This window comes from Silene latifolia, chromosome 7 (genome assembly GCF_048544455.1).
Source record: "Silene latifolia isolate original U9 population chromosome 7, ASM4854445v1, whole genome shotgun sequence".
Taxonomy (NCBI): Eukaryota; Viridiplantae; Streptophyta; class Magnoliopsida; order Caryophyllales; family Caryophyllaceae; genus Silene; species Silene latifolia.
This window is the reverse complement of record NC_133532.1, coordinates 2,003,785-2,028,510: the sequence shown is the minus strand read 5'-3', so window position 1 is coordinate 2,028,510 and position 24,726 is coordinate 2,003,785. Positions and strand designations below refer to the sequence as shown.

The following is a 24,726-nucleotide window of genomic DNA, read 5'->3' as shown; positions in this document are numbered from 1 at the left end:
GGGAAATGGGGTTTTGCATATAGTGTGTGCGTTATGTGATTGTTGATTATCATTGTTGTAGGTGACGATGTGGTAATTGTTATGCTTATTGTATGATTGATTGCGGCGTAAGAAGAGGATTACGAAAAGGTAGGGTTTCCCTACTCAGTTACTGTTAATTGATTTAAGACTGTAGTTATGTTGTATTTGTTGTTATCTGCTGATCATCGGATTATGGGTGTTGTGGTGACGGTGGTGATGTGATTGTGTGGTGACGGTTGTGGTGTTGAGACATTTTTGTGATCTTTGTGGTTTGTGTGATTGTGGTGGAGTCACTTGCGGGAGTGGCTTCACACCCTAGTTCGCCCTCCGTGGAACCCGCCACGGGAGGGGATGTGCACATTAAGGGACGGGGATTGTTAGTCGCTCGTTGATGAGCTGGACTTGGTGGGGATGGGCTGCGGTCACCCATTGGCGGAGTGGATTACCTGTTGCGATGGGTAATGGCGGTGGCTACACACTTCGGTGTGTAGTCGGTTACTATGGAGGATGATCGGCCGGTTATATTGTTTGTTGTCTTACATTGATTGAATGGTACGACCCGTTGTTGTTGTTTTGTAAAACTGCGGTGATCCATTCGGGGATGGTGAGAGACTTGACGGTGTATTGCATTTGGTGAGCTTGGGTGGTGGGGGAAGTCGTCATCACGGTTGTAGTATCACGATCCTGAGTCTTAGCTATGATTTTGTAGTTGTCCTCAGTTGTATTCACTTTATTGGTTTTTGTTTGGGTTTGGATTGTTGTAAACATTAATACTTTACAGCACTTCTAATAATTGTGTTTGGGACGGACGCTTTTGATCTATACTAACCTCGGGCAACCGAGATGGTAACAGCCTTTCATGCTTAGGTAGTCCTGGTAAGGTACCTTGGTATGAGGGGGTGTTACAATAGGCTCTTTAGAACAGCTTGCACCAAAGTCAGTCTTCCTGAAAAGGAGAACTTCCTCGACCCATAACCATGGATTTTGGAGCATATTTTTTCCACAAGGCATTCACAATCTTTCTTCTGCAGTCTGGTAGTTTGAATAGGCAGGCCTAAGTACCTGAAAGGCAGCTCCCCCTCTTTGAAGCCAGACACACTTGGAATTTCTTACTTTAGTTGATTAGAAACTCCACAGAAATAAGCATTAGATTTTGCAGCACTAATTTTAAGGCCTGTAGCTCTTGAAAAAGTAGAGAAGGATCTCAGTAACAACATCATTGACTTAGCATCCCCCTTACTAAACATCAAGACATCATCAGCAAACATCAGATTTGTAAGACCCATTTCCTTGCACATAGGGTGAAAAGCAAAGTCATATCTAGCAGCTGCATATTTAAGAGTTCTAGTCAAGTACTCCATACAGAGGGTGAAGATAAGGGGAGAAAGAGGGTCTTCCTGTCTCAGACCCCTCTTCCCTGGAAAGAACTCAAACATCTCACCATTTAGAGATATAGAGAAGGAAGCAGTAGTGATACATTGCATTACCAGGACTCTAAATTTCAAAGGGAATTTCAGCATTATCATAAGCATATCCACAAACTCTCATTCAACAGTGTCATAGGCTTTTTGCAGATCAATTTTAAACATACACCTAGGAGAGGAGGAAGGCCTTTCATACAGTCTAATAAAGTCTTGACATATCAAGATATTCTCTTGAATGCTTCTGTGTTGAATAAAGGCTCCTTGATTCTTGTCTACAATGCAAGGGAGGACCTCAACCAACCTAGCACATAGAAGCTTTGATATGACCTTGTATATAACATTGCAGCAAGCAATGGGACGGAATTGCAGTACAGACTGAGGTCTATCACATTTGGGCACCATAGTGAGATTAGTTGCATTAATTTGTTTCAAGATCTTACCATGTTGAAAGAAGTCAAGCACTGCAGTGATAACATCCTTGCCAATCTCTCCCCAAGCATCTTTGAAAAACCTGCTAGTATACCCATCTGGACCTGGAGATTTGACATCAGGGATACTAAAAAGAATATCCTTGACTTCTTCACCAGTGACAGGTCTAAGTAAAGTAGCAGCCTAAGCTTCAGAACACCTAGGCCCCTGATCAATGATCTTGCTGTGGATTTTCTGCACCCCTTGACTAGAGCCCAGCAGGTGCTTATAGTAGTTCAGAAAAGCATTTTGTACCTTATCAGGAGACTCACACAGTTTGCCATCCATATCCTCAATCATGATCACCCTATTCTTATTCCTTCTGTGCCTGATAGAATTATGGAAATAAGCAGAGTTAGTATCCCCTTCCTTGATCCAGACACTCTTAGCTCTTTGATGCAAAAAGCTATCCCTAGCCAGACTCTTAATCTTCAGCTCCTGGAAAGCCTCAAACTCCTGCTGCTGTAGCTGCATATTGTCAGGATCCCTGCCCAGTTGAGCCTGTAGATCCTCAACCTCCTGCTGCAGCTTTGTAGTTGCCTTTTCAATATCACTAAAGGCATCCCTATTCAGCTGATACAGACCAGCTTTGAGTCCCTTCAGATTTGTGGTCAATTTATAGAGAGGAGTACCCTCTATGCCTCTGTCCCAATTCTTCCTTACAGTGTTGATAAACTCTTTAGAGCTACCCCACATATTGAGGTATTTGAAACTGATTTTGCCCCTCACATTGGTAGAACTCCTTATCAGACATGGTGAGTGGTCAAATAAACCCTCTGGCAAGAAATGAGCATATTTGTCAGGATATAGATCACACCATTCTTTATTAACTAAGAATCTATCTATCCTGCTATAAATTCTCTCCTCAGGTCTCTGCTTGTTATTCCAGGTGTACAGAGTGAAGGAAATGTAGATTCATATACACTTTAACATACTCATATATGTCTAAAATAATTTGTCATAAAATTAAAACGGATTTTATGCATGCAAACAATAATATAAAAGAAGAGAAATAATGTCCTTACATTCAATATTTCGGCTATATTGGGCACAAGAGAGATCACCTTTCTCTTCTTGTTCTTGAGCTATTCCAATGGATGAACAAGATCTAAGAATAAGATCTCTCCCCAAGCTTTATACCCAAGGCTTAACACTTAATCTAATTAATATTATGAATACTAGTATAATATTAATCTAGTAGAAAAATGACCCAAAATTATTATATACACTTAATAATTTCGGCTATATGGGAGAGAAGAAGAAGAGAGAGTTTTGTCTCTCTAGAAATCTTATATTTTGATGAGTAAAAGAATGAATGAACATCCACTACCTCTTAGTGAATATTAGGCAAAAAAAATAAGAAAAATCTCAAGTGTTTTTCTTCCCAAAAACCGGTGGGAGTGGAGGAAAGGAAATAACCAATGCATGAAATTGTTGCTCTTAACAATGTTCATAGGCTTGCATGGCTAGATTACTTTATAATCATTATGCTTTCTTATTTAAAATATAAACACAATTTAAGCCTAATCCCCTCCATTATTTCGGCATTTACATAATATGGAGTTCATATTATTTTTGTCAATTGTCTACATGTTACATGTCACATGTCACATATATTTGTTATGTAATTTTTAATATATTAAAAATTCAACGTATTATCAAAAATACGTCATATACAAAAATTGACTTAGTAATTTCATAATTACTTGTGCCAAAATATTTTTACCATTTATAAATCACAACAGATTGTATTTATAATAATTCATTCAAATCCAATCGTTTCTTTAAACAATAATTTCATCCGAGTAATGATACAATTCGATTACTCAGACCGTATCTCATTTAATCATATTTGAATTTGATACGTAAATTTTACTACCAAAATTGTCCGTCAATTTTTCAAGAAATTTAATTAACTCGTAACATTATACGATTAATTAAATAATCAATTAAGTGTATTGCCCTTTAGGTATGACCTAGGGGGTCAACTGATCACCACCGTCACACGACAGTAATGTCAAACTCTAGTCAGCCAATCATTACCGATATATGTTGACCAGTTGACAGTAACAAAATTACTTCCCAATTGTATTCTTTAAAATGAGATTTAATAATGATATTTAAATCATGTGATCGCACTATTGTTGAGGACACATTTCCCAACAATCTCCCACTTGTCCTCGACAAGTGTGCGTCACCAATTCTCTTGTCCTATTACTATCTCCCACTCAATGCGAGGTGTCTTTCGGGTCGTACTTGCAAGTGATCATATCGAGAGTGGTTTCCTCGATCTGGAGAATAACCGATTGACCGGACTTATCTATCATAGATACTTTCCGAGCGTGGCCACGCATTTTCGATTCATTGCTCCTCGAGTGGCCCCGAGATATTGTTATAACCCTGACAAGGGGTGGACAATTCCTATCGCACTCATTCCCTTCGATTAGCCACAGCCATCATAACCCAAAATATGCCCATTTGACCCCATTTACGAAGGTCGTAGTAACACAAATCAAAGTTAATCAAACTGTGCCATCTTAGGTGAATAGTCTCTAGTCAAAAGAATCGACTCATTAGAACACTATAGTATCTCTCGCCACGACCAGGCTATATAAATTTGCCAGAACTCTATAAGCGGTCATTAGGCCCGACAAAATGTTCCTAATCTACCGCCTATGTGATCGACTAGTCATCTCACATGACCGTATGGCACTTGAACTTGCCATCAATCGCCTCACACTCTAGTCACTTCGAGACGTCACCTCATATAAGTAACTATGGGCAAAACAATGTTAATCCATGTTCACTTTAACGGGGTTCAATTGTCTCTACAACCCGTTTGGATGTAACAAAGTATAAATTAAGGATAAAAGACAAATGCGATTATGAACATGAACAAAAACAACACTTTTATTTCATTTCAAAATCTAACAAAAATTTGGTACACGTTTAAGTCCCATGGACGCAACATGCCCATCATGCTTAGCCTGCGATAAAGGCTTGGTGAGCGGATCGGCTATGTTGTCATCCGTCCCAACCTTACAAATCGCAATTTCCTTTCTTTCAATGAAATCTCTTATTACATGATACTTTCTAAGTACATGTCTAGATCTATTACTAGACTTTGGCTCCTTAGCTTGGAAGATCGTCCCACTATTATCACAATAGAGAGTGATGGGATCATCGGCGGTAGGTACTACTTTTAGACCTTCCGTGAATTGCTTGATCCACATAGCTTCCTTGGCGACTTCCGATGCTATGTACTCAGCCTCCGTTGTCGAATCCGCGATTCTGACTTCCTTGAAGCTTCTCCACTTACGGCACCACCATTGAGCATGAAAACAAAACCACTTGTGATTTCATGTCATCTCTATCCGTTTGAAAACTTGAGTCCGTGTATCCTGTAACACGCAACTCGGTGTCTCCTCCAAACACAAGGATAGAGTCCTTAGTTCTTCTCAAGTACTTAAGGATGTTCTTGACAACAATCCAGTGACTCTCACCTGGATTTGCTTGATATCTACTCGTCATGCTCAAGGCATACGAGACATCAGGACGTGTGCATATCATGGCATACATGATTGATCCAACAGCGGAAGCGTAAGGGATCAACTTCATGCGTTCAACATCATGGGGTTCGGAGGGACATTGAGTCCTGCTCAATATCGTTAGGTTACCATAGGTACCAAACCCCTTTTGGATTTGTCCATGCTTAATCGTCGAAGAATCTTATCAACATAAGACTCTTGACTTAGTGCCAATATCCTCTTGGGTCTATCTCTATAGATCCAGATACCTAATATGCGTTGTGCCTCTCCTAAATCCTTCATTTGGAAGTGGTTACCTAACCACTTCTTAACAGAAGACAACATTGGAATATCATTTCCAATGAGTAGTATGTCATCGACATACAATATTAGGAACACAACATTGCTCCCACTGAATTTCATATATAAACATGGTTCCTCAACATTTCGAGTGAAACCATTTTCTTTTATAACATGATTAAATCGATGATTCCAACTTCTAGATGCTTGCTTAAGACCATAAATGGATCTCTTAAGCTTGCACACTTTGTTAGGATTTTTAGAATCAACAAAACCTTCGGGTTGTATCATGTACACCTCCTCCTCTAAATGCCCATTTAGAAAAGCGGTTTTGACATCCATTTGCCATATTTCATAATCATGAAATGCGGCGATCGCTAACAAAATCCGTATGGATCTTAGCATGGCTACGGGGGCGAAGGTCTCATCATAATGGAGACCTTGGACTTGGGTAAATCCTTTTGCCACTAGCCTAGCTTTGTAGACATCGTCATGTCCTTCTATGCCATTTTTTACCTTGAAAATCCATTTGCATTGGAGGGGTCTTGCCCCTTTAGGCAAATCTACCAAGTCCCAAACTTGGTTTTCAAGCATAGAATCCATTTCGGATTTCATGGCTTCAAGCCATAAGGTGGAATTAGGACTAGAGATTGCGGCCTTGTAGGTGGCGGGCTCGTCACTTTCCATAAGTAACACATCGAGTGTTCCATCTTCTTCGATAAGTCCCACATATCGATCGGGATGGCGAATTACTCGGCCCGTCCTTCTTAGTGGAGGAGGTACAACCGCGTTAGACGACGAAGGAACATCTTCTTGCGTCTCTATCTCGGTTTGTGGCTCTTGAACTTCATCAAGTTCAAAATTTCTCCCACTCTGTCTCTTAGAAATAAATTCTCTTTCTAAGAAGACAGCCTCGCAAGACACAAACACTTTATGATCTTGAGGTTTGTAGAAGTAATACCCTCGAGAGGTCGAGGGATAACCTACAAAGATGCATTTTTCGGATCTTGGAGCTAGCTTGTTGTCGTTCTTAGTTTTGACGTAAGCATCACATCCCCAAATCTTCATATAGGATATATTTGGGATCTTACCAAAATCCACATCTCACATGGAGTCTTTTCGGTGGACTTTGTGGGACTATTATTCAAAGATCGAATTGCGGTTTGTATCGCAAATCCCCAAAACGAGTTCGGTAACTCGGTTTGACTCATCATGGATCGAACCATATCTAGTAAGGTTCGATTTCTCCTTTCGGCAACACCATTAAGTTGAGGTGTTCCGGGTGGAGAAAGTTGTGATATAATACCACGACTTTTCAAGTGTGAATCAAATTCAAGGCTAAGGTATTCTCCACCACGATCGGATCGTAGTGCCTTAATCCTTTTATTCAATTGGTTCTCCACTTCATTTTGAAATTCTTGAATTTTCTCAAACGCTTCACTCTTATGTTTAATTAAATAGATATACCCATATCTACTTAAATCATCGGTGAAGGTTATGAAGTAGTTATAATTACCACGAGCGGTGATAGACAATGGTCCACACACATCGGTGTGTATGAGTCCCAATAGCTCACTAGCTCGTGTCCCTTTACCACTAAAAGGATTACGAGTCATTTTGCCAATTAGGCAATATTCGCATGTGCCATATGATTGATAATCAAATGGTGTAATCACATTAGTTGAAATTAATCTTTTGATGCGATTCTCGTTTATGTGACCTAATCGACAATGCCAAATGAACGCTTCACTTGGGTCACTTGTTTTGAGTTTCTTTGATTGAATGTTATAAATATCTCTTGTTGGATTTGAGGTCTCTAAAATGTAAATGCCATTGATGGAAGTGGCTTGGCCAATAACCAAATCATTCCTAGAAATAGTACAACAATTGTTCTTAATGGCAAAACAAAAACCGTCCACGTCTAGCATGGCGATTGAAATAATGTTTTTAGAGAGTGTAGGTACATAAAAACAATTATGCAAATACAACTCAAATCCATTTGGCAAAGCTAAAACATAAGTTCCCTTGGATTCGGCCGCTACCCGAGCTCCATTTCCAAGGCGTAGATCCACATCTCCCTTGCTAAGCCTCTCCACATCTCTTAAACCCTGTAAATGATTACAAAGGTGAGAACCACAACCGGTATCTAGTACCCATGTCGTAGTGGAAGTATAATTTATATCAATAATATAAATTTCTTTAGGAATTGTACCTTTTGGAGCAATGAGTCCTTCCCTTATATTTCGCAAATACATAGGGCAATTCCTAAGCCAATGTCCCATGCCATAGCAATAATGGCACTCATCATTAACTTGCTTGAAGTTTTTGACTTTCTTTCCTTTCTTCTTGAACCTCTCACCCTTTGATGCAAGAACTTGATTGCTAGAGCTCCCACTAGCTTTGGCATCTTTATCTTCCAGAGACAAAGACCCTATAGATCGTATGAGGTAGTCTTCCTGAGACGGACTCACACGAGGTCTAGTAGTAGTGGGTGGTTTAGAAGTGGTGATGAAATTAAGGTTTCCATCCGAACCTATCCCGAAATGAAGTTCTCTAGTTGTATCGAAATTATTGTTGGAGCATACGTCGTCAAGAACATGGTGATATGACTCAATGGTTATCGGTGCGGTAGCATTTGATGGATTCATTGTAATGCACTACAAATATGGAGGAAAGGAAATATTAACATTTGTCTTTTTTAAATCATACTTGCAATTTTAACAAGATATGAACATTTATATAGTGACCTCTACCCAACTATAATAAATGATTCCAAGACCCAAATTCATATCGACTTAGGCACGGTGGGGCCGATACATCCTTTATCAATATAACTCGGTGGATTAACGTTTAATCGATTCTACTTTTAGAACTCTTGGTCGATAATATTACATTAACAATTATCTATAGCCCAAAACACATCGACAAGGGCACGGTGGGGCCGATACATCCCTTATCAAATACTTTTGTTGAGTTCAATCCAAATTTCGAATAAATGTGTCCATGATCCAAACCCACATTAACTTGGGCACGGTGGGGCCGATACATCCCTCATCAACATGAATTCGGTGGATTAACATTCATCACCCACTTCCCCTACGTAACAAGGTTTGTACCCCGGTGTGGCCGAGTGCACTCCCTCACGAAATAGGTTTTCATGGTTTCTACTATTTGGTAAGGCTATGTCTCAATTGATAGTTTTAGCGAGAGGTCATGTCAATTTATTATCTATCACGTTTGAAGTGAACTAAAGCGGTGAACTACGATAATTCTAATTGACACGGTCGAAAAACTCGATAAAAGACAATGCATGTTTAGTTATGGCGATTTAGCGATGCATGTGACATAAAATAAAATGCAAGCATAAAGGAAAAAATAAATCCTAGTATGACCTTTCCTAAAATAGAAAAACTATTAATCTATTACATATTCGGAAACCAACTCCATTGGTCCCTTGAACTTCGGTTGTGGCACGCATCTCGAGGTAACACCGTCTTTATGTATCGCCATTCTTGAAGAAATCCGTCTTTAGGAACTCCGGAATGAATAAAATTACATAATAAATTACATAATTTCCTATTATACATTTGTAACTAACATAAAATAAATCTATTAAATTACAAAACGGTGATACGAGATCACAATAAAAATTACAACCGAATCGATATTCCCATACATTTCGGGAAATACCAATTAAAATCTAAGGCCATACTAAGTAAAATTACATAATTCAAAATTACATAAATTAAAATTATGACAATCATAAAGAAAAATGCAGCATTATAATATGTATGAACATGCTCAAATTTATGCTAAATCGCCTTTTAATTAGCCAATATCGTATATTACTCGGTTTTTACGGATTTGCGTGATTTCAACATTTTATAATCACAAAAATACATAAACTCATATTTATGCATAAGTTAATTACCCTAACCTCTTAGGACTCAAAATATAGTCTTCACTAATAATTTGACCATAATTAACCTTTATTTACAAAATTGTTCATAAATGGACCAAAAATTACAAAATAAGCTATTAAACTTCAAATAAATCCAAAAATTTCAAATAAATTCAAAATTTGAAATTTAAATTCATGAACATTCTGGAAAAATTCCATGACACTCATAATGTTCAAAATCTTAGGTTAAATATTTTCGAAATTTTTCCGGAAAAACAATGTTGCGGTTTATCAATTTATAATAAAATAATCATAAAAACATGGAAAAATTATTTTCATTAACTTTTCAATTTTAGATCTGAAAAATATAATAAAATGCAACATTAGACGTTTTTCCTAAGTCATAGATTATGTTTTATTAATTTTTCACTAATAATGTCACTATTTATGCTATTTTTCTTCAAAAATTCATAAATCATGCTAAAAGACTTCTTTATAGCCAATTATTTTACACACATCTTGTAAAATTGCATGTGACAACATATTAATTTCTATGACCAGATTCGAAATTTAACTCATATTAACCTAATTTTTCTCTTAAATCCGAATTTAATGATGAAAAAATCATTTTTCGAGCATAACTAGTCCAAAAATTATGAAAATTTACAGGTTATCTCAAAATAATATATGTAACAACATATCCAAAAACCAAGTGAAAATTCGAAGTATAGCTAATTTTCGACCAAAAATGACATTTTTACTCATAAAATCACATTTAAATGTCATTATTATTAAAAATGAACAATAAAAATCCGAAAAATTAACCAAAATATCCTAAAACACTTTAGGACCAGAAATATTAACATGCATGTAATTATTTCGTGATATATCATAATAACACAAATTTTACAAGTTTTATTTGTTATTCATATAACTCGGAAAAACTTTTAACCAATTTGCATGCAAACAACCGTGGCTCTCGATACCGATTGAAGGAAATGTAGATTCATATACATAAAAACATACTCATATATGTCTAAAATAATTTGTCATAAAATTAAAACGGATTTTATGCATGCAAACAATAATATAAAAGAAGAGAAATAATGTCCTTACATTCAATATTTCGGCTATATTGGGCACAAGAGAGATCACCTTTCTCTTCTTGTTCTTGAGCTATTCCAATGGATGAACAAGATCTAAGAATAAGATCTCTCCCCAAGCTTTATACCCAAGGCTTAACACTTAATCTAATTAATATTATGAATACTAGTATAATATTAATCTAGTAGAAAAATGACCCAAAATTATTATATACACTTAATAATTTCGGCTATATGGGAGAGAAGAAGAAGAGAGAGTTTTGTCTCTCTAGAAATCTTATATTTTGATGAGTAAAAGAATGAATGAACATCCACTACCTCTTAGTGAATATTAGGCAAAAAAAAATAAGAAAAATCTCAAGTGTTTTTCTTCCCAAAAACCGGTGGGAGTGGAGGAAAGGAAAGAGCCAATGCATGAAATTGTTGCTCTTAACAATGTTCATAGGCTTGCATGGCTAGATTACTTTATAATCATTATGCTTTCTTATTTAAAATATAAACACAATTTAAGCCTAATCCCCTCCATTATTTCGGCATTTACATAATATGGAGTCCATATTATTTTTGTCAATTGTCTACATGTTACATGTCACATGTCACATATATTTGTTATGTAATTTTTAATATATTAAAAATTCAACGTATTATCAAAAATACGTCATATACAAAAATTGACTTAGTAATTTCATAATTACTTGTGCCAAAATATTTTTACCATTTATAAATCACAACAGATTGTATTTATAATAATTCATTCAAATCCAATCGTTTCTTTAAACAATAATTTCATCCGAGTAATGATACAATTCGATTACTCAGACCGTATCTCATTTAATCATATTTCAATTTGATACGTAAATTTTACTACCAAAATTGTCCGTCAATTTTTCAAGAAATTTAATTAACTCGTAACATTATACGATTAATTAAATAATCAATTAAGTGTATTGCCCTTTAGGTATGACCTAGGGGTCAAATGATCACCACCGTCACACACGCGGTAATGTCAAACTCTAGTCGCCCAATCATTACCGATATATGTTGACCGAGTTGTGAAGAATAAAATTACTTCCCAATTGTATTCTTTAAAATGAGATTTAATAATGATACTTAAATCATGTGATCGCACTATTGTTGAGGACACATTTCCCAACACAGAGAGCCAGTAACAGCAATATCCACCACCTCACAGTCCTCAACACATCTCCTGAAAGGTTCCATTTCAGCCATAGTGGATGCACCCCCATATCTCTCACTGGCAGCTAAGATACAGTTGAAATCACCTTCTATGGCCCATGGACCTTGAGTCTGTCCAGCAATCTTCCTCAGATGATTCCAAAGAGGAGCTCTCTCTTGAATGCCATTGAAGGCATAGACCATAGTCAAGTAGCATATGCCTTTGTCAAGCAAAGATTCAACCTTCATATGAATTAACTGAGCATTGTACTCAATAAAATTCACTCTAAACATCTTTGGTTGCCATAAAATCTAAATTCTTCCTCCACTATGATATCCATTATTAGTAGAAATACACCATCCATTATTGAAACTATTAACAGCCTTTGAAAAAAAATTATTCTTGATTTTTGTTTCCAATAGACCAAATAAGCCTATTCCTTTATTCTGTAAGAAATAATTAATACTTTTCTGTTTCCCTACTCTATTCATACCCCTAATGTTCCAAAAAACCAATACTATCCATGTGAATGTGTAGGGGAGAATTCATTACCATTTACACCTGATTTCATTGGGGGTGGAGAAGAAGCAACCTCCTTGTATGATTGAGCTCCAAAGTCCACTTTACTATATCCACCAGGCTCCTCCATTCTCCTATTAAGAATAGTCAATCTCTTGATTGGGGGAGTTATAATTTGACCATTCTTGACTGGAGACTTACCAGCTACTTATTCCACCAAAACTGTATCAATAACAGTTTCATGTGCCTGCTGCTCAGGAATTTTCTTAGCAACAGGCCTCCATACTTTCCTAGTGGTCACAGCTACTTTCTTTATTTCCTCTACTCTTTTGCATTGGTCCCCATCATGACCCATTCCTTGACACTTACTGCAAGTAATAGGCCTCCATTCATATTCTACCTCCACTTTAATCACATCTCCTTTTTCATCTTTAAACAAAATTTCTGATGGGAGAGGCTGATCCACCATCATCTCCACCATCACTCTTGCAAAGCCTAATCTCGCCTCTCATTTGTAGCCTGATCACTTTTCACATATTTGCCCACCAAGCTTGATATCTTTGGCAGACTCTTACCCCAGAATTTAATGGGTAAGTTATGCAAGCGTATCCAGGCAGGGACAGACTTGACATTAGCTTTTGTTAATTCAATATCCTTCGTCCATTCCTTGACTATCATTGGCTTGTTATCAAATAGATAGTGCCCCGACAATAAGACTTTCTCCTTCATCTCCACTGACTTAAACCTAACCAAGAATACGCCATTTGGAAGGAAGGAAATTTTGTCGATGTTAAATTTTGTCCAAATACGCCTAATAAATCCCTCCACCACCTCCCATGGCGGATTAGCACCCAATATGAAGCACATCACCGCCTGGTTCCAGTATACTGTCTCTTCCTCCACATCCCCAGGTTGGATTTGTAACATCTCATCGCACTCTGTTTTGGCATCATCATCCTCCTCAGACTCTATTTCCTGCGTTTCAGACACTACTGTTTCCTCCTCTTCATGCACATCGTCTTCATCCTCATGGATTGATTCATCCTCACTATCCGTTTCAACAACTAGTTCAGGGATACCAACAACTTCATTGATATTTTTCATTTTTCCATTGACATCAACATCAGGGCCGACATGAATCTCTGTAGGGTTTCCTTCTTTGGTTTCGTTCATTTCTTCATCATTGTTGGACGTCTCTCTTTGCTTTGCAGGGATGCTCCGTCCTCGTAAAGACATCTCCCGCTGTCGTTGAAGGTTAGATTTCCTCGTCATTGGCGCGGAATCTAGGTCAAACTTCGCTTTCTCTCTCTATGCAGTCATAGGCTTTCTCTCTCTAGGGTTTTGTTTCATTTACTAGCTACACTTTCTCGAAGTCAATGAACTGATATATTTCTGATTGTGCTTATATGTGTGATCTTATAAGATTATATTATTTTAGTTATTTATTCAATCTTATCGTGACTAATTACCATAAATATTCTCTAGCAAGCAATTATAATTTACTAAAATAATATAATAACTATCTCTATAAAGTATTATATTTAGTAATTGCCGAAAATGTCTTAATTAGCCAATAAGAATATGCCTTAGAGTCAATTACACAATTTAGAGCGTTTTGTGATTATTTTAGCGTATTAAAAGTGACCATGAAATAATACTCCCCTTTAATATAAGAACAATTTATATGACTTATAAAACCGGAAAAGTGGTGATTGACCCCCATAACTTTGTGCAATTGTGAAATTAACCCCTACAACTTTCAATTGGAGTGATTAGGCCCCATAACTTACATAATAAGTTAAATTAATCTTCTTTATCAAAATCTCACGAGAAATTCAATTTGTCATATCACAAAAGTAAAAATAGTTCACCTCAAAAAAAAAAGTAAAAATAGTTATGTTCTTATGTAAAATAAGAAATAGTAAAATTCGGTGTGATTTTTTGGAAAAAAAATAACAATTTTATGTATAAACTTTTTTTTAATTATTGAAATATTGAAAAAATTGAATATTTTTTTTACGCTTCTATTATATTTTTTATATTTTTTGTCATGAAAATCTTTTATTCCAACTTCTAATTTTAACACAACTACCTAACAAAATAATTTGCAATTAAAATTTTTTACAAAAATTTGGAAAATTTGTACTTTATATAAATAAAATTTGAAAAATCTGTACATTATATAAAAATAATAAATTGGGTTTGATTTTTGTAAAATATTTTTAATTTTATTTTATCTAATTTATGCTAATTTTTTTATTAACTTTTTTAAAATTTGATTTCGTATTTTTCATAAGAACATAACCATTTTTATTTTAGTGATATGATAAATTGAATTTATCGTGAGATTTTGATAAAGGGGTTTAATTTCACCTATTATGTAAGTTATGGGGTCTAATCACTCCAATTGAAAGTTATGGGAGTTAATTTCACAATTGTATAGAGTTATTTTTTGGTCTAAACCATCCGGTAATCCGAACCACATTGGGCCGACTAATCCGGATTTCGGGGCGTGTCCAAGGATTACGGTATTTAAACCCTCTCAATCGCAGTTGTTGGGGATCGATCCGCAGACCTCCCTACCAAGCGCAACCCCATGCTACCACTGCGGCAACCAACGATTGGTACAATTGTATAGAATTATGAGAGTCAATCACCACTTTCCCGCTTATAAAACTAAACTCTTAAATTTAATTATTACGATGATATAAATGATGAAAAGATTAGGGCCCATATCAAATTTTGGATAGGACTCCTTAAACAATAGGTCTTGGTATAGATGGGTGGGACGAACAGACGGATAAAGACCTCTAATAAAATAGGTAGGGGGACAAGGTGGGGCACCCCTCATGTGCGTCCCACTTTATGCCAAATGGGTATTTTGTGAGGGAAAATGGTATCCGTCTATACGTAAAGACGGATAGTGTCCGTCTATAATGAGAATTTGTGCTCCTTAAATATCAGGAATAACTCCTGAATTATTCTCCAAGTAACATCTAGAAAACTTCCAAGAAAAAAATGAATGTTAGCAAAAAAGAGAAGCATTTTGTATTGGTACATGGGTTAGGCCATGGAGCATGGTGTTGGTACAAGCTTACAACTTTACTAAAGGAACAAGGGCACAAGGTGACTGCCTTAGACATGGCTGCCTCTGGTGTTAACCTTGAGAAAATAGAAGAAATTAACACATTTGAAGAGTATTGCAAGCCTTTGCTTGATTTCATGTCGTCTTTGCCAGATTTCGAGAAGGTCGTTGTTGTTGGGCATAGCCTTGGGGGAATGAATATTGCTCTAGCCATGGAATATTTCCCTCTTAAGATTTCTGCTGCTGTTTTTCTTACTGCTCTTATGCCTGACACCATTCACCAACCATCTTTTGTTGTGGATAAGGTAATATATACAAAATTGCTATATTCCGTCCATATATTACTCATTCAGCCCCTATTATTCAATTAACTTTTCAACTGTGCCCTTCTCCCTCTAAATAATATTTCTAGCAATAATTTTTATCGACTAATCGAAAATGGGGACGGTAACTTAACTTAGATATGAATTATCGTATTAATTACGGATAAATTAACAAAAAAATAATATTGAACTAACGAATTAATGAACTTTTTACTTATGTTAGACGATGATGGATGAAATGATTAAATTAACGATTTAAACTAAGACAAAAATGGACGATTAAGACGAAAAACCGGCCATAAAGCAATTTGAAAAAAAAAATCGTTAATATCGAACACCCGAGCATAAAGTTATGGTCGTTTGAAGTTTTTTCGTTTCTAATCGTCATTTTTGTTTCTAATTTAATCGTTGTTGGTTATTAATTATCGTTGTTGTTATTAATTATCGTTTAATAATATACTAAAATCAATGTTACCAAAATGTGGGGTTTTAATTATTCAAGGGCAAAACGGTATTTTTTAGGGGCGGAATGAGTAATTTTAGGGTCGGAATATAGCAAACTAGTGAGTTTATATTTACTAGAACTTCCTCTATCCGAATTTTATTATCCACTTTCTTCCAAAATTTATCCAAAATAATTGTTCCATTCTCACGTGAATTGCTTAAAATTCATTTGGTTGGGATACAGAAATCGAACTGATGTGGAGTTTCAATCACCTAGGACTAGGTTTTATAAATTTCCTCCATAATGGAGGTATTGGCAATGCGTCAATGCCCGGAAAAAAGCAATTCATGGGATTTTAGCCAATTAAACAATTCCAGTTTTTCCAATTCATGAAATTTTCCAATTCACCCATGCAATTATTTCATGCTTTTTAAGATTTGCATAACTATTTTTAATTAAATAATGAAATTCCAAAGAAACAAAAGGAGTGAGTAGTATGTATGATAAGTAGCAAGATTGACTGATGTCCAACTATTGCCTTGTTTCTCTTATGTTTGAAGCTTGATAAAGCCCTTTCTGAACAAGGGTGGTTGGATTCACAGATTTGGACTTACGGTCCCCAAGAAGAGCCCTCGACAGCAGTGCTCATAAACCGCCAGTTAATGCAAATTTTATACAGCCATTCTCTTGCGCAGGTACGCACGCATAATTTTGAACAAACTACAATAATTATACTTTCTTTGAGAAATCACATTTTCCGATTAGCCTTTTCTCCCTTGAATGATATCCGAAAACAGATCCTTTAAGATTAAAAAGATTTTTCTCGTTTTGTAGGACGTGGAGCTCGCAGTGGCATTGCAAAGGCCAGGGTCGCTCTTTCTCACATCCCTGGCAAAGGCAAACAACTTCTCTAACAGTGGGTATGGCTCAGTCAGGCGAGTTTACATCATCTGCAAAAAAGACCAAGGAATTACCGAGGAATTTGCACGTTGGATGATCACAAATAGTCAAGTGCCAGAAGTCAAGGAGATTGAAGATGCAGACCACGCGCCAATGATCAGCCAGCCACAGAAACTATGTGATTGCCTCATTGAAATTGCTCATCCATGAACATCTTCACTAAAAAATAATACAGCTGCATTATGAATAAAAATGTTAATGAGAATAAATCTTGCTTATTTCCGATCAAGAGAAAGCAGCAGCACCAAATGTTGTTATACTGTTAAAATGCCATCCATTTTTCTGCACAACTTCATACGTGCTTCATCTCAACATACTTCAAGTTCTAATCTATCAAGTCGATTATTCAAGTTTTTTTTTTTTTTTTTACCCTCGAAAAAATATTATTCGTGTTTTTTCCCTAAATCAGCAGCTCTAATCAGAAGTTAGTTTTACAGCATCAACTAACATTGTTGCATTGCCACTAGCACGAATGAAATTTATGATCAGCTGGAAAGAGTTTTCAAGTTTAATTTAAGGAGTTGAGTTCAGTTTTTGAAATGCAGCCGCAACAAAATTAGGCGGTCGTGTTTCCAAACTTCTATCAACTCAAAATCCAGACTAAGCTAGAGGTGCAAATCCAAGAAAAGAAAAAAGGACCATAGAAAAACAGTGTTCTATACTTGTATGGAATCAATTAAGATTACAATGACAGGTGAACAAAGTCAACTAAATCACACCCCTAAAGAGTAAAGAGTAAAGACAAATGTAGAATTCTTATCGCTTCAAATAATAGGGGCTCCTTTCGGAGCGTCAATCATATTAATACACAGGCTGAAAAAATAGAAATAAAAAACAATGGTTTCCAGGTATTCTACGACGACTTTGTACCCGACCAAGGGTGTGCTCCGCAATGTTGTATAACTCAAGGCAGACTGTTAGACGATGGATCTTTGGGCAGCACTCTCATATCCAAAGCAGCTTCAAGTTTTAATGAATGGTGGACGTATTCACTTGAGAACATCAGGCTCCAAATGCTCAATTTCACAACCACTGACACAGTCATGCGACCTTTTTGTCTCCCTAAACTAGAAATATTTAAGCTACCGCCTTGAGGTGCGTGCTCTTCCCTTATTTCTCTGTCAACCATAAATGCAAACACAGTGAGTAATCAGCAAAGACATGGGGTTTACCTTTACATGTTACTTATGATTGTGTCGTATAAAATAACTTTACGCATTCCATGCACTGGTTACAAGTTTTATGAATACAAGCTTATCCACTATTGTAAAACCGTAGGAGAATGAAAACGCAACACCAAATAGACATGCCATACACAACAACGGCAACAACAGAGCCTTGATTCCAAAACTCCGGTGGCTTAGACATGGGAGACAAACTTCTTATGTATTGATCTATTTAGGTTCCATTTATCCAAAAAAAATCAAGACATAAAAAACATCTACTTACAGTTGAGTTTCCCAGGCTTGACCCTGATGCTAATGCAGCACCTGTCAATCAGAAAAAACACTAATCAAAATGACAAGGTCTATCGTTGATCCTCCTATATGTGAATATCTCAGGACTTATGCTAGGAAAGGCATAGTCACACCAGCCCGACTACCTGCCACGAATAAACCTGAGCCAATTACTCAGCAATGCAGCATAATATCTCACCATTTTAGCAAGGGTTTATGTTGAACACTAAAACCTGCTAAGACCACGACAAAGCCAACAAAGGCAAACACCAACTGACACCAACAAACTTGCACAGCCTAATGTTGCGCTTGCTAAGCTTCGAGGTGAATTGAACCACCTATCAATTCACTATTTCATTGCACAGTAGAAGCTTTGAATACAGTAACATGCCAGCAAACAGATTATTCGGGTGTACACGTCAGGTCATTTCAGGTTGGCTCATTTTGGGTATTCTGAGCACTTCTGCTCCGGTTAGGTGGGATAGAGTTGTTTCAGGTTCCAACCTGTTTCTAAATGCGCTATTACCGTGTCATTCTGGGTACGTGTCAGTACAGGGAAAGTAATTTCAGGGTGGTTCCTGGTGAAGTTATGCAGGCCTGAGCAATGTCATTTTAATCCTATAATAAGATTTTCGTCAGTACTTGTGTACTTCTTTCCCATAGAATTCTTCCACTTTTAGTTTAAAGGCATGAGGTGTGCCAAGGCCAGGAGAGACCGAGGCAACAAAGCCAAAGGCGCAAGACGAAGGCGGCGCCTTATAGGCACAAGGCGCACAATTTTTACAAAAAAAAAATATATATATGAATGTTGTAGATAAAGGTTTGTGCAGTATTTTCCTTGTTTAGATTTTAAAGAAGATTTACATGTTGAGGAGTAGGAAAACATATTGAACTAGTAGGAAAACATATTGAACTTGCATAATAGTGTGCCTCGCTGGTGGCTGTGCCTATGCGTGCATGAGCCACTGAGGCAATGCGAAAGTTGTCCTGTTTCTGCCAATTTCACTTTTGGTCTTTAATTCCTTCTCGCGGGCAGTCTTTTGATGCAGGCTCATTTGGCAACAGGCTCTTTGTGTTGGTACTTCAGGAGTCGGGGGTAAGGCTGCGTACATCCGAAGACAAACAACAGCAATCCCCCGCCCTCTTTTTCAACAAAGACACACACACCCTGCAACTTGAGGGAGCCACTGAGGCAATGTTGTTGTTGAGTGGTTTTCGGTTGGATGGATTCAAATCGGGTCAATGTTAGGTATAGAATAGCAAGGGCCAACTAAGGATCAAATAGGATGAGTTTGGACATATTTTTGTTGGTGATTCTGTTGGTGTTTAGGGTCTTACATTAGATTAACAAGATCGGTCAGTTTTGCCTTGTGCTATTCCTACTTTGTTGCAAGCGCAGCCAACATGGTGCCAAGTGTCGGACAAGGTTGTTTCATGAGAAGTCTCATGTTTTTGGCCTAATATGAAGATTTAAAAGTGTCATGATGGAACATCGGAATTTGGAGAAGGGAGACACAGCCATTCTGAGGTGTCGAAGTAACATAAGTTGACCTATAACTCTAACCAACTTTTAATGGCTGGTATTGCAATATAGTTATGCCTTATGAATTTCGGTTATGCTTAGATACGAGCTCAAGAAGAGATAATGAATCACAAGATTTCTTAGTATATATAATTTCAAAGGAGAAGTTAGGCCACACGTACTCAGTTCACAATGAAAGTAATGCACAAACCTTCCACGTGTACACAGAGATTTCAGGTTATCAATGCTAATAAAGTTACATAATGTTTTAAGCAAATGATACTATGAGTGAGTACCTGTTCCAAAAGGCGTTGAAAAAAGGGAGTTTCCACTAGCAGCAGATGACGGGGCGCCAAACAGCGAGGGAGTTGAGGCTGAGGCAAACAGCAATGGTGACGAGGAAGGAAAGAGAGATGACTGGGAAGAAGCACCGGATGATGGAAAAAGAGAAGGTGCAGGAGTAGAAAAAGCGGTAGAAAACAGTTGTCCAGAAGAACTACCAGCAGGAGTAGACAATGATGTGCCAAAAAGAGAAGGACCAGATGATGACGAAGTCTGTGGCGCAGTTGATACCCCAGGAGTCGCTGAGCTGCCAAACAACCCAGCAACCTGAGTTGTAGGCTGTGGTGGTGGTGGTGCAGGCAAATGCAATGTCGGGTGTACTCTCTTTGCAGCTGCTTCTTGTCTGGCCGTTTCACGTCTATCGGCCTCCAAAAAAGGATCATTCACATCTCCACGGTATCGCTGGTCGGCAAGATATGCTGCTCTCATGGATGCAATGTACTGATGAATGCTCTCCACCTAAAATGAACAGCAAAATGTTTAGCAGAGGCAGCAGTTTTCACAGAAGTTAGAATGGATATAGGGATGCATGAAGAACACGAGATAAAATCATAAATGAAGAAGAATAGTAAAATGTTACTGTTGACATCTACGAGTATTTCTCAACAGATGTAAGCAAGGGGAGTCAGAGTCAACCTAACCAGAACTTCACCAATGACTCTGCGAGTCTGCAGTCTAGTGGTTTGTTAAAAAAAGGCATAAGGCATAACCCAGCTATTTGAGTGCTTATCAGGCATGTTCTTTTGTTCACAAATTCACTTAATAAATCTATTATCTTCAATAACATGTTCTCTATCATCACGAAAATAAAATAAAAAAGTGGAAGGATGAAACAATTTATCGTGAGTTACATTACCTTAGCAGCTACATGCACAAAAAATTCATGAACGTTGGTCAGTACTTTAGGAAGAGACTGCACAACTGACGAGTTAAAACTGATGGAGTTTCGATCAGAGTCTGCAAGAAGAAGCTGCTCTAACTCTTCAATCCACTGGCGGCATTCCCCGAGGTATTTCTCAAATCGGATAACTGTTTGCTGCATGAACGGGGATGGTTTCTTTGGAATCCCGCTATAGAAGTCAACAACTTGCAACGTATTGGTTGTAGCTGGTTGACCAGAACCACCAGGAGGCGTTGGCCCTTGAGAGGTGAGAGTTGAGGTGGGGTTGGTTTTCTGATGAAGGAATCTGGATCGAAGCATCATAAAAGAACGAACTGCAATCTCAGCATTTCTCAGCATGTCCTTGGCAACAGTCATTAGCTCTTGCATTACAACTTTTTGTCTTTCCATTGAAGTACTAATTCCACCAAGTTCCTGCCATGACATCACACCATCTATCAATGACTGTTCGTTCTCATATCCTCTTTCCATAATTCCCTTGTAACCAAAATAAATAATATGCATGCACAAAGTCACTGAACAGCGAAACAAATCTAACAATAAATCACAAAGCATTGAAACTGTTGTGGTGGAGAGGTTAGTCGGCTAGTAATTGACCCTAGTGCATGCAAAACTGACCCTATAGTCACGACTCTGGATGCAAACAGATTGTCAAAATATTAAGATAAAAGAATCTTTAATGGATATCAAGAAACAGCAGTACAACCCAGCAACAACAAGAACGTATTCGGGTACTGAATGTGGTTAATTTCCACAACACTATTCTAAAGTTTGTACTTAATTCAATAAAAAAAATACACCAAATTTCAATGCTTTGAGTCCATCGAATGAAAAGGTTGGAAACAAGGTAATAATTAACAGGGGGAAAAATAAGGCAAAGAAAGGAACGAAACCTGAAGAATGCGACTAGCATCGAGTTCAAAAGCATTGTTGGAAACGGAAGAATCGAAAAGACGACTACATTGATCTAATCTCAGGCTTTCATCTCTATACTCCAGTATTCTTTCCCTACAATATTCAATATAGCAACACTCAATTAACATAACAAAAACCCTAATGACAGAAATATCAAAAAAAAAAAAAAAAAAAAAAAAAAGAAATTAGGAAAGAAAAGATACTCGATTTTAAGGAGAACTTTCTGAGAGTCGGGGTGAAGATCCGCCCACTTAGTGCCGTAACTGGCAGGCGTCTTGTCGTTTGTAAAAAGAAACAACTGTTGTTGCTGCTGTTGCTGTTGTGGTTGCTGGAATTGTTGCTGTGGTTGCTGAAATTGAAACGCCGTTTGTTGTTGTTGTTGTTGGGGTTGTTGGGTGAAAAGGTTCGGTTGTTGTTGTTGTTGTTGTTGTTGGGGTTGATTAAAGTTGAAGAGGCTGGACTGTTGTTGTTGTTGTTGGGGTGTGGAGAAGAGAGAGAATGACATTGTTGTTGGTGGTGGTGCCAGAGATCTAGAAGAATGGTGGAATTGAGGGGTAGTTAGTTAATTAAGGATTATAAGAAGGAGATTAATTTGGCGGGATATTAGAATTGATTCTTGAATTGTGAGTGCTTGTCGTTTAAAACCCTAGTAAACTAGTACAGGAGGTGGGAAGGGGACAGAGGGAGGAAGAAGGAGAAGGTAGCGTCGGGCTTTGTTTGTTTAAACTTTCCTATTCCAAGTACTGTGCTTATGGATTCATTTTGTATGGCCTCTCTCTTTTCTGGACTGCCCTCTTACTTGTTTCCTCTCCCTCACACCTCTTCTTTCTCCATACTTACCATAACACTCTACTCTACACCCCTCTCAAACGGGTCCGACAGGTCGGGACTCCTGTGTTGACCCTAAAGTAACGCATCATTTTGAGTTTGGGTTAATAGGATTACGGGTCAGATCAAATATACGGATCGAGTTAAGTTCTGACAGGTCTACTCTTCTATAATGCAATTTGAGAATGCAATGTAACGTACTTTTTTATTGGTGAAAGAGCGAAAAAGAACCTGGTACAAAGCAATTAATTAAGAACTAAACAAGGCCATGAAACTCTGCAAAGGTCTTTCGGGATAATAGTATGGAGGGAAGGGATGAAATGGGTAATTAAAACTTTCTCCTTCAAAAATCTTTGATTGCCAAGTTAATTACTAGCTCTATTCTCTTTGCGGATACACATGTTCAAGTTTGACGGTCCATTTATCTCTTCAAATGAGAATCTTACATCGTACAACAAGAGAAGGAAAAGTATTGTTGATAAGTTGGTCCTCGTTAACAAGGCTAACACAAGTGACGTTGTCCATGTGTACTAGGAGTTTGAAAATGTTACGAATGCGAGCTAGTTTGAGATCACAAAACCGTGACTGATAATTCGGCTCGCAAAGACGTGCATATGTAGCCTTCATGAAATTTCAAGAAGACATGATAGATAAAGTTTTTCCCTTCTCTTTCTTTTTTTACTTGTTCTTCTTAACAAGGATACAAGTAGGAAATATATACACTGAAGTTGTAGTGAAAGGTGTTAGGAAACCGAGATCTTTCAGTTTTGGTATATGAAGAGTTTATCGATCCGAAATACTCAAGAAGGGGTGGGAGGTGAATTGAGTATAAAAACTTAGCCCACTTTTTCGACAGTTCGTATGAGCGTGTCTAAATTATTAACTATTTAAAGTCTATCGATTAAACTTTAACTAATTAATTAAGCAAAGTAAAACGTAAATAAAAGAACGAAGAAATGCGAGTGACACACGTGGTTTTGAAGTGGTTCAGTTTCACAAGTCGAAACCTACGTCCACTATTCTCGATTAATAATTTTATTAGTACCTTTCTACGGATTACAAAATTACCAATTCACTCGTACAACTAACTCTAGTTGCAACTCAAATGAGTACCGTTAAATACTCGATTTTTATCTATATTACGTTAATAAGAAAGTACTTGATTGTTCTTTTAATGTTCACACAATTGAACGAGTAAGAAACAATATGAAGCACTATTATCCAATAACGTAATCCTTAGAAATAAAGAGCAATATGAAGCACGACTTTTCTAAAATGAATTTCGAATGCAAATCAAGAAATTTTTACTCGATTGAAAAATGAAAGCTTAATTGATTTGTTTGCAAAGGAATTTTTATATAATGAAAAGTTGTTTTGAAATGTTGAAGTACTTGTGTATATATAGTAGAGAGAAGAGTTAGGGTTTAGTCGAAATCCTAGAAGGTGTCGTGAGGCCCTTGTGGAATGTTTCTCAAGAAACAAATCTTATCCTCTCATATTTAATTCAT

The 24,726-nt window shown here is 37.1% G+C and overlaps 3 protein-coding genes across 4 annotated transcripts; 1 reads left to right on the top strand and 2 right to left on the bottom strand.

Annotated features, from left to right (window-relative positions):
* Nucleotides 1-1,565: 1,565 nt before the first annotated feature.
* LOC141593149 (uncharacterized) lies at nt 1,566-12,570 on the bottom strand. Its single transcript, XM_074414103.1, has 4 exons — nt 12,481-12,570; nt 11,915-12,163; nt 2,169-2,786; nt 1,566-2,057 (listed from the first exon to the last, which is right to left on the bottom strand). The coding sequence occupies exons 1-4, from the start codon at nt 12,568-12,570 to the stop codon at nt 1,566-1,568; spliced, it is 1,449 nt and encodes a 482-aa protein (XP_074270204.1).
* A 2,825-nt stretch (nt 12,571-15,395) lies between these two features.
* Nucleotides 15,396-17,569, top strand: LOC141591393 (salicylic acid-binding protein 2-like). Of its 2 annotated transcripts, none has more exons than XM_074411696.1 (3): nt 15,396-15,830; nt 16,896-16,988; nt 17,128-17,569. In XM_074411696.1, the coding sequence occupies exons 1-3, from the start codon at nt 15,459-15,461 to the stop codon at nt 17,401-17,403; spliced, it is 741 nt and encodes a 246-aa protein (XP_074267797.1). In that variant the 5' UTR covers nt 15,396-15,458; the 3' UTR covers nt 17,404-17,569. The 2 variants fall into 2 exon arrangements, with proteins under 2 accessions (XP_074267797.1, XP_074267796.1); XM_074411695.1 differs by having other exon boundaries at nt 16,854-16,988.
* Nucleotides 17,570-17,889: 320 nt separating this feature from the next.
* On the bottom strand, nt 17,890-23,215 carry LOC141591392 (nuclear pore complex protein NUP58-like). The gene is made up of 6 exons (XM_074411694.1): nt 22,594-23,215; nt 22,369-22,483; nt 21,431-21,889; nt 20,529-21,033; nt 18,703-18,743; nt 17,890-18,371 (listed from the first exon to the last, which is right to left on the bottom strand). The coding sequence occupies exons 1-6, from the start codon at nt 22,893-22,895 to the stop codon at nt 18,336-18,338; spliced, it is 1,458 nt and encodes a 485-aa protein (XP_074267795.1). The 5' UTR covers nt 22,896-23,215; the 3' UTR covers nt 17,890-18,335.
* Between the last annotated feature and the right edge of the window lie 1,511 nt (nt 23,216-24,726).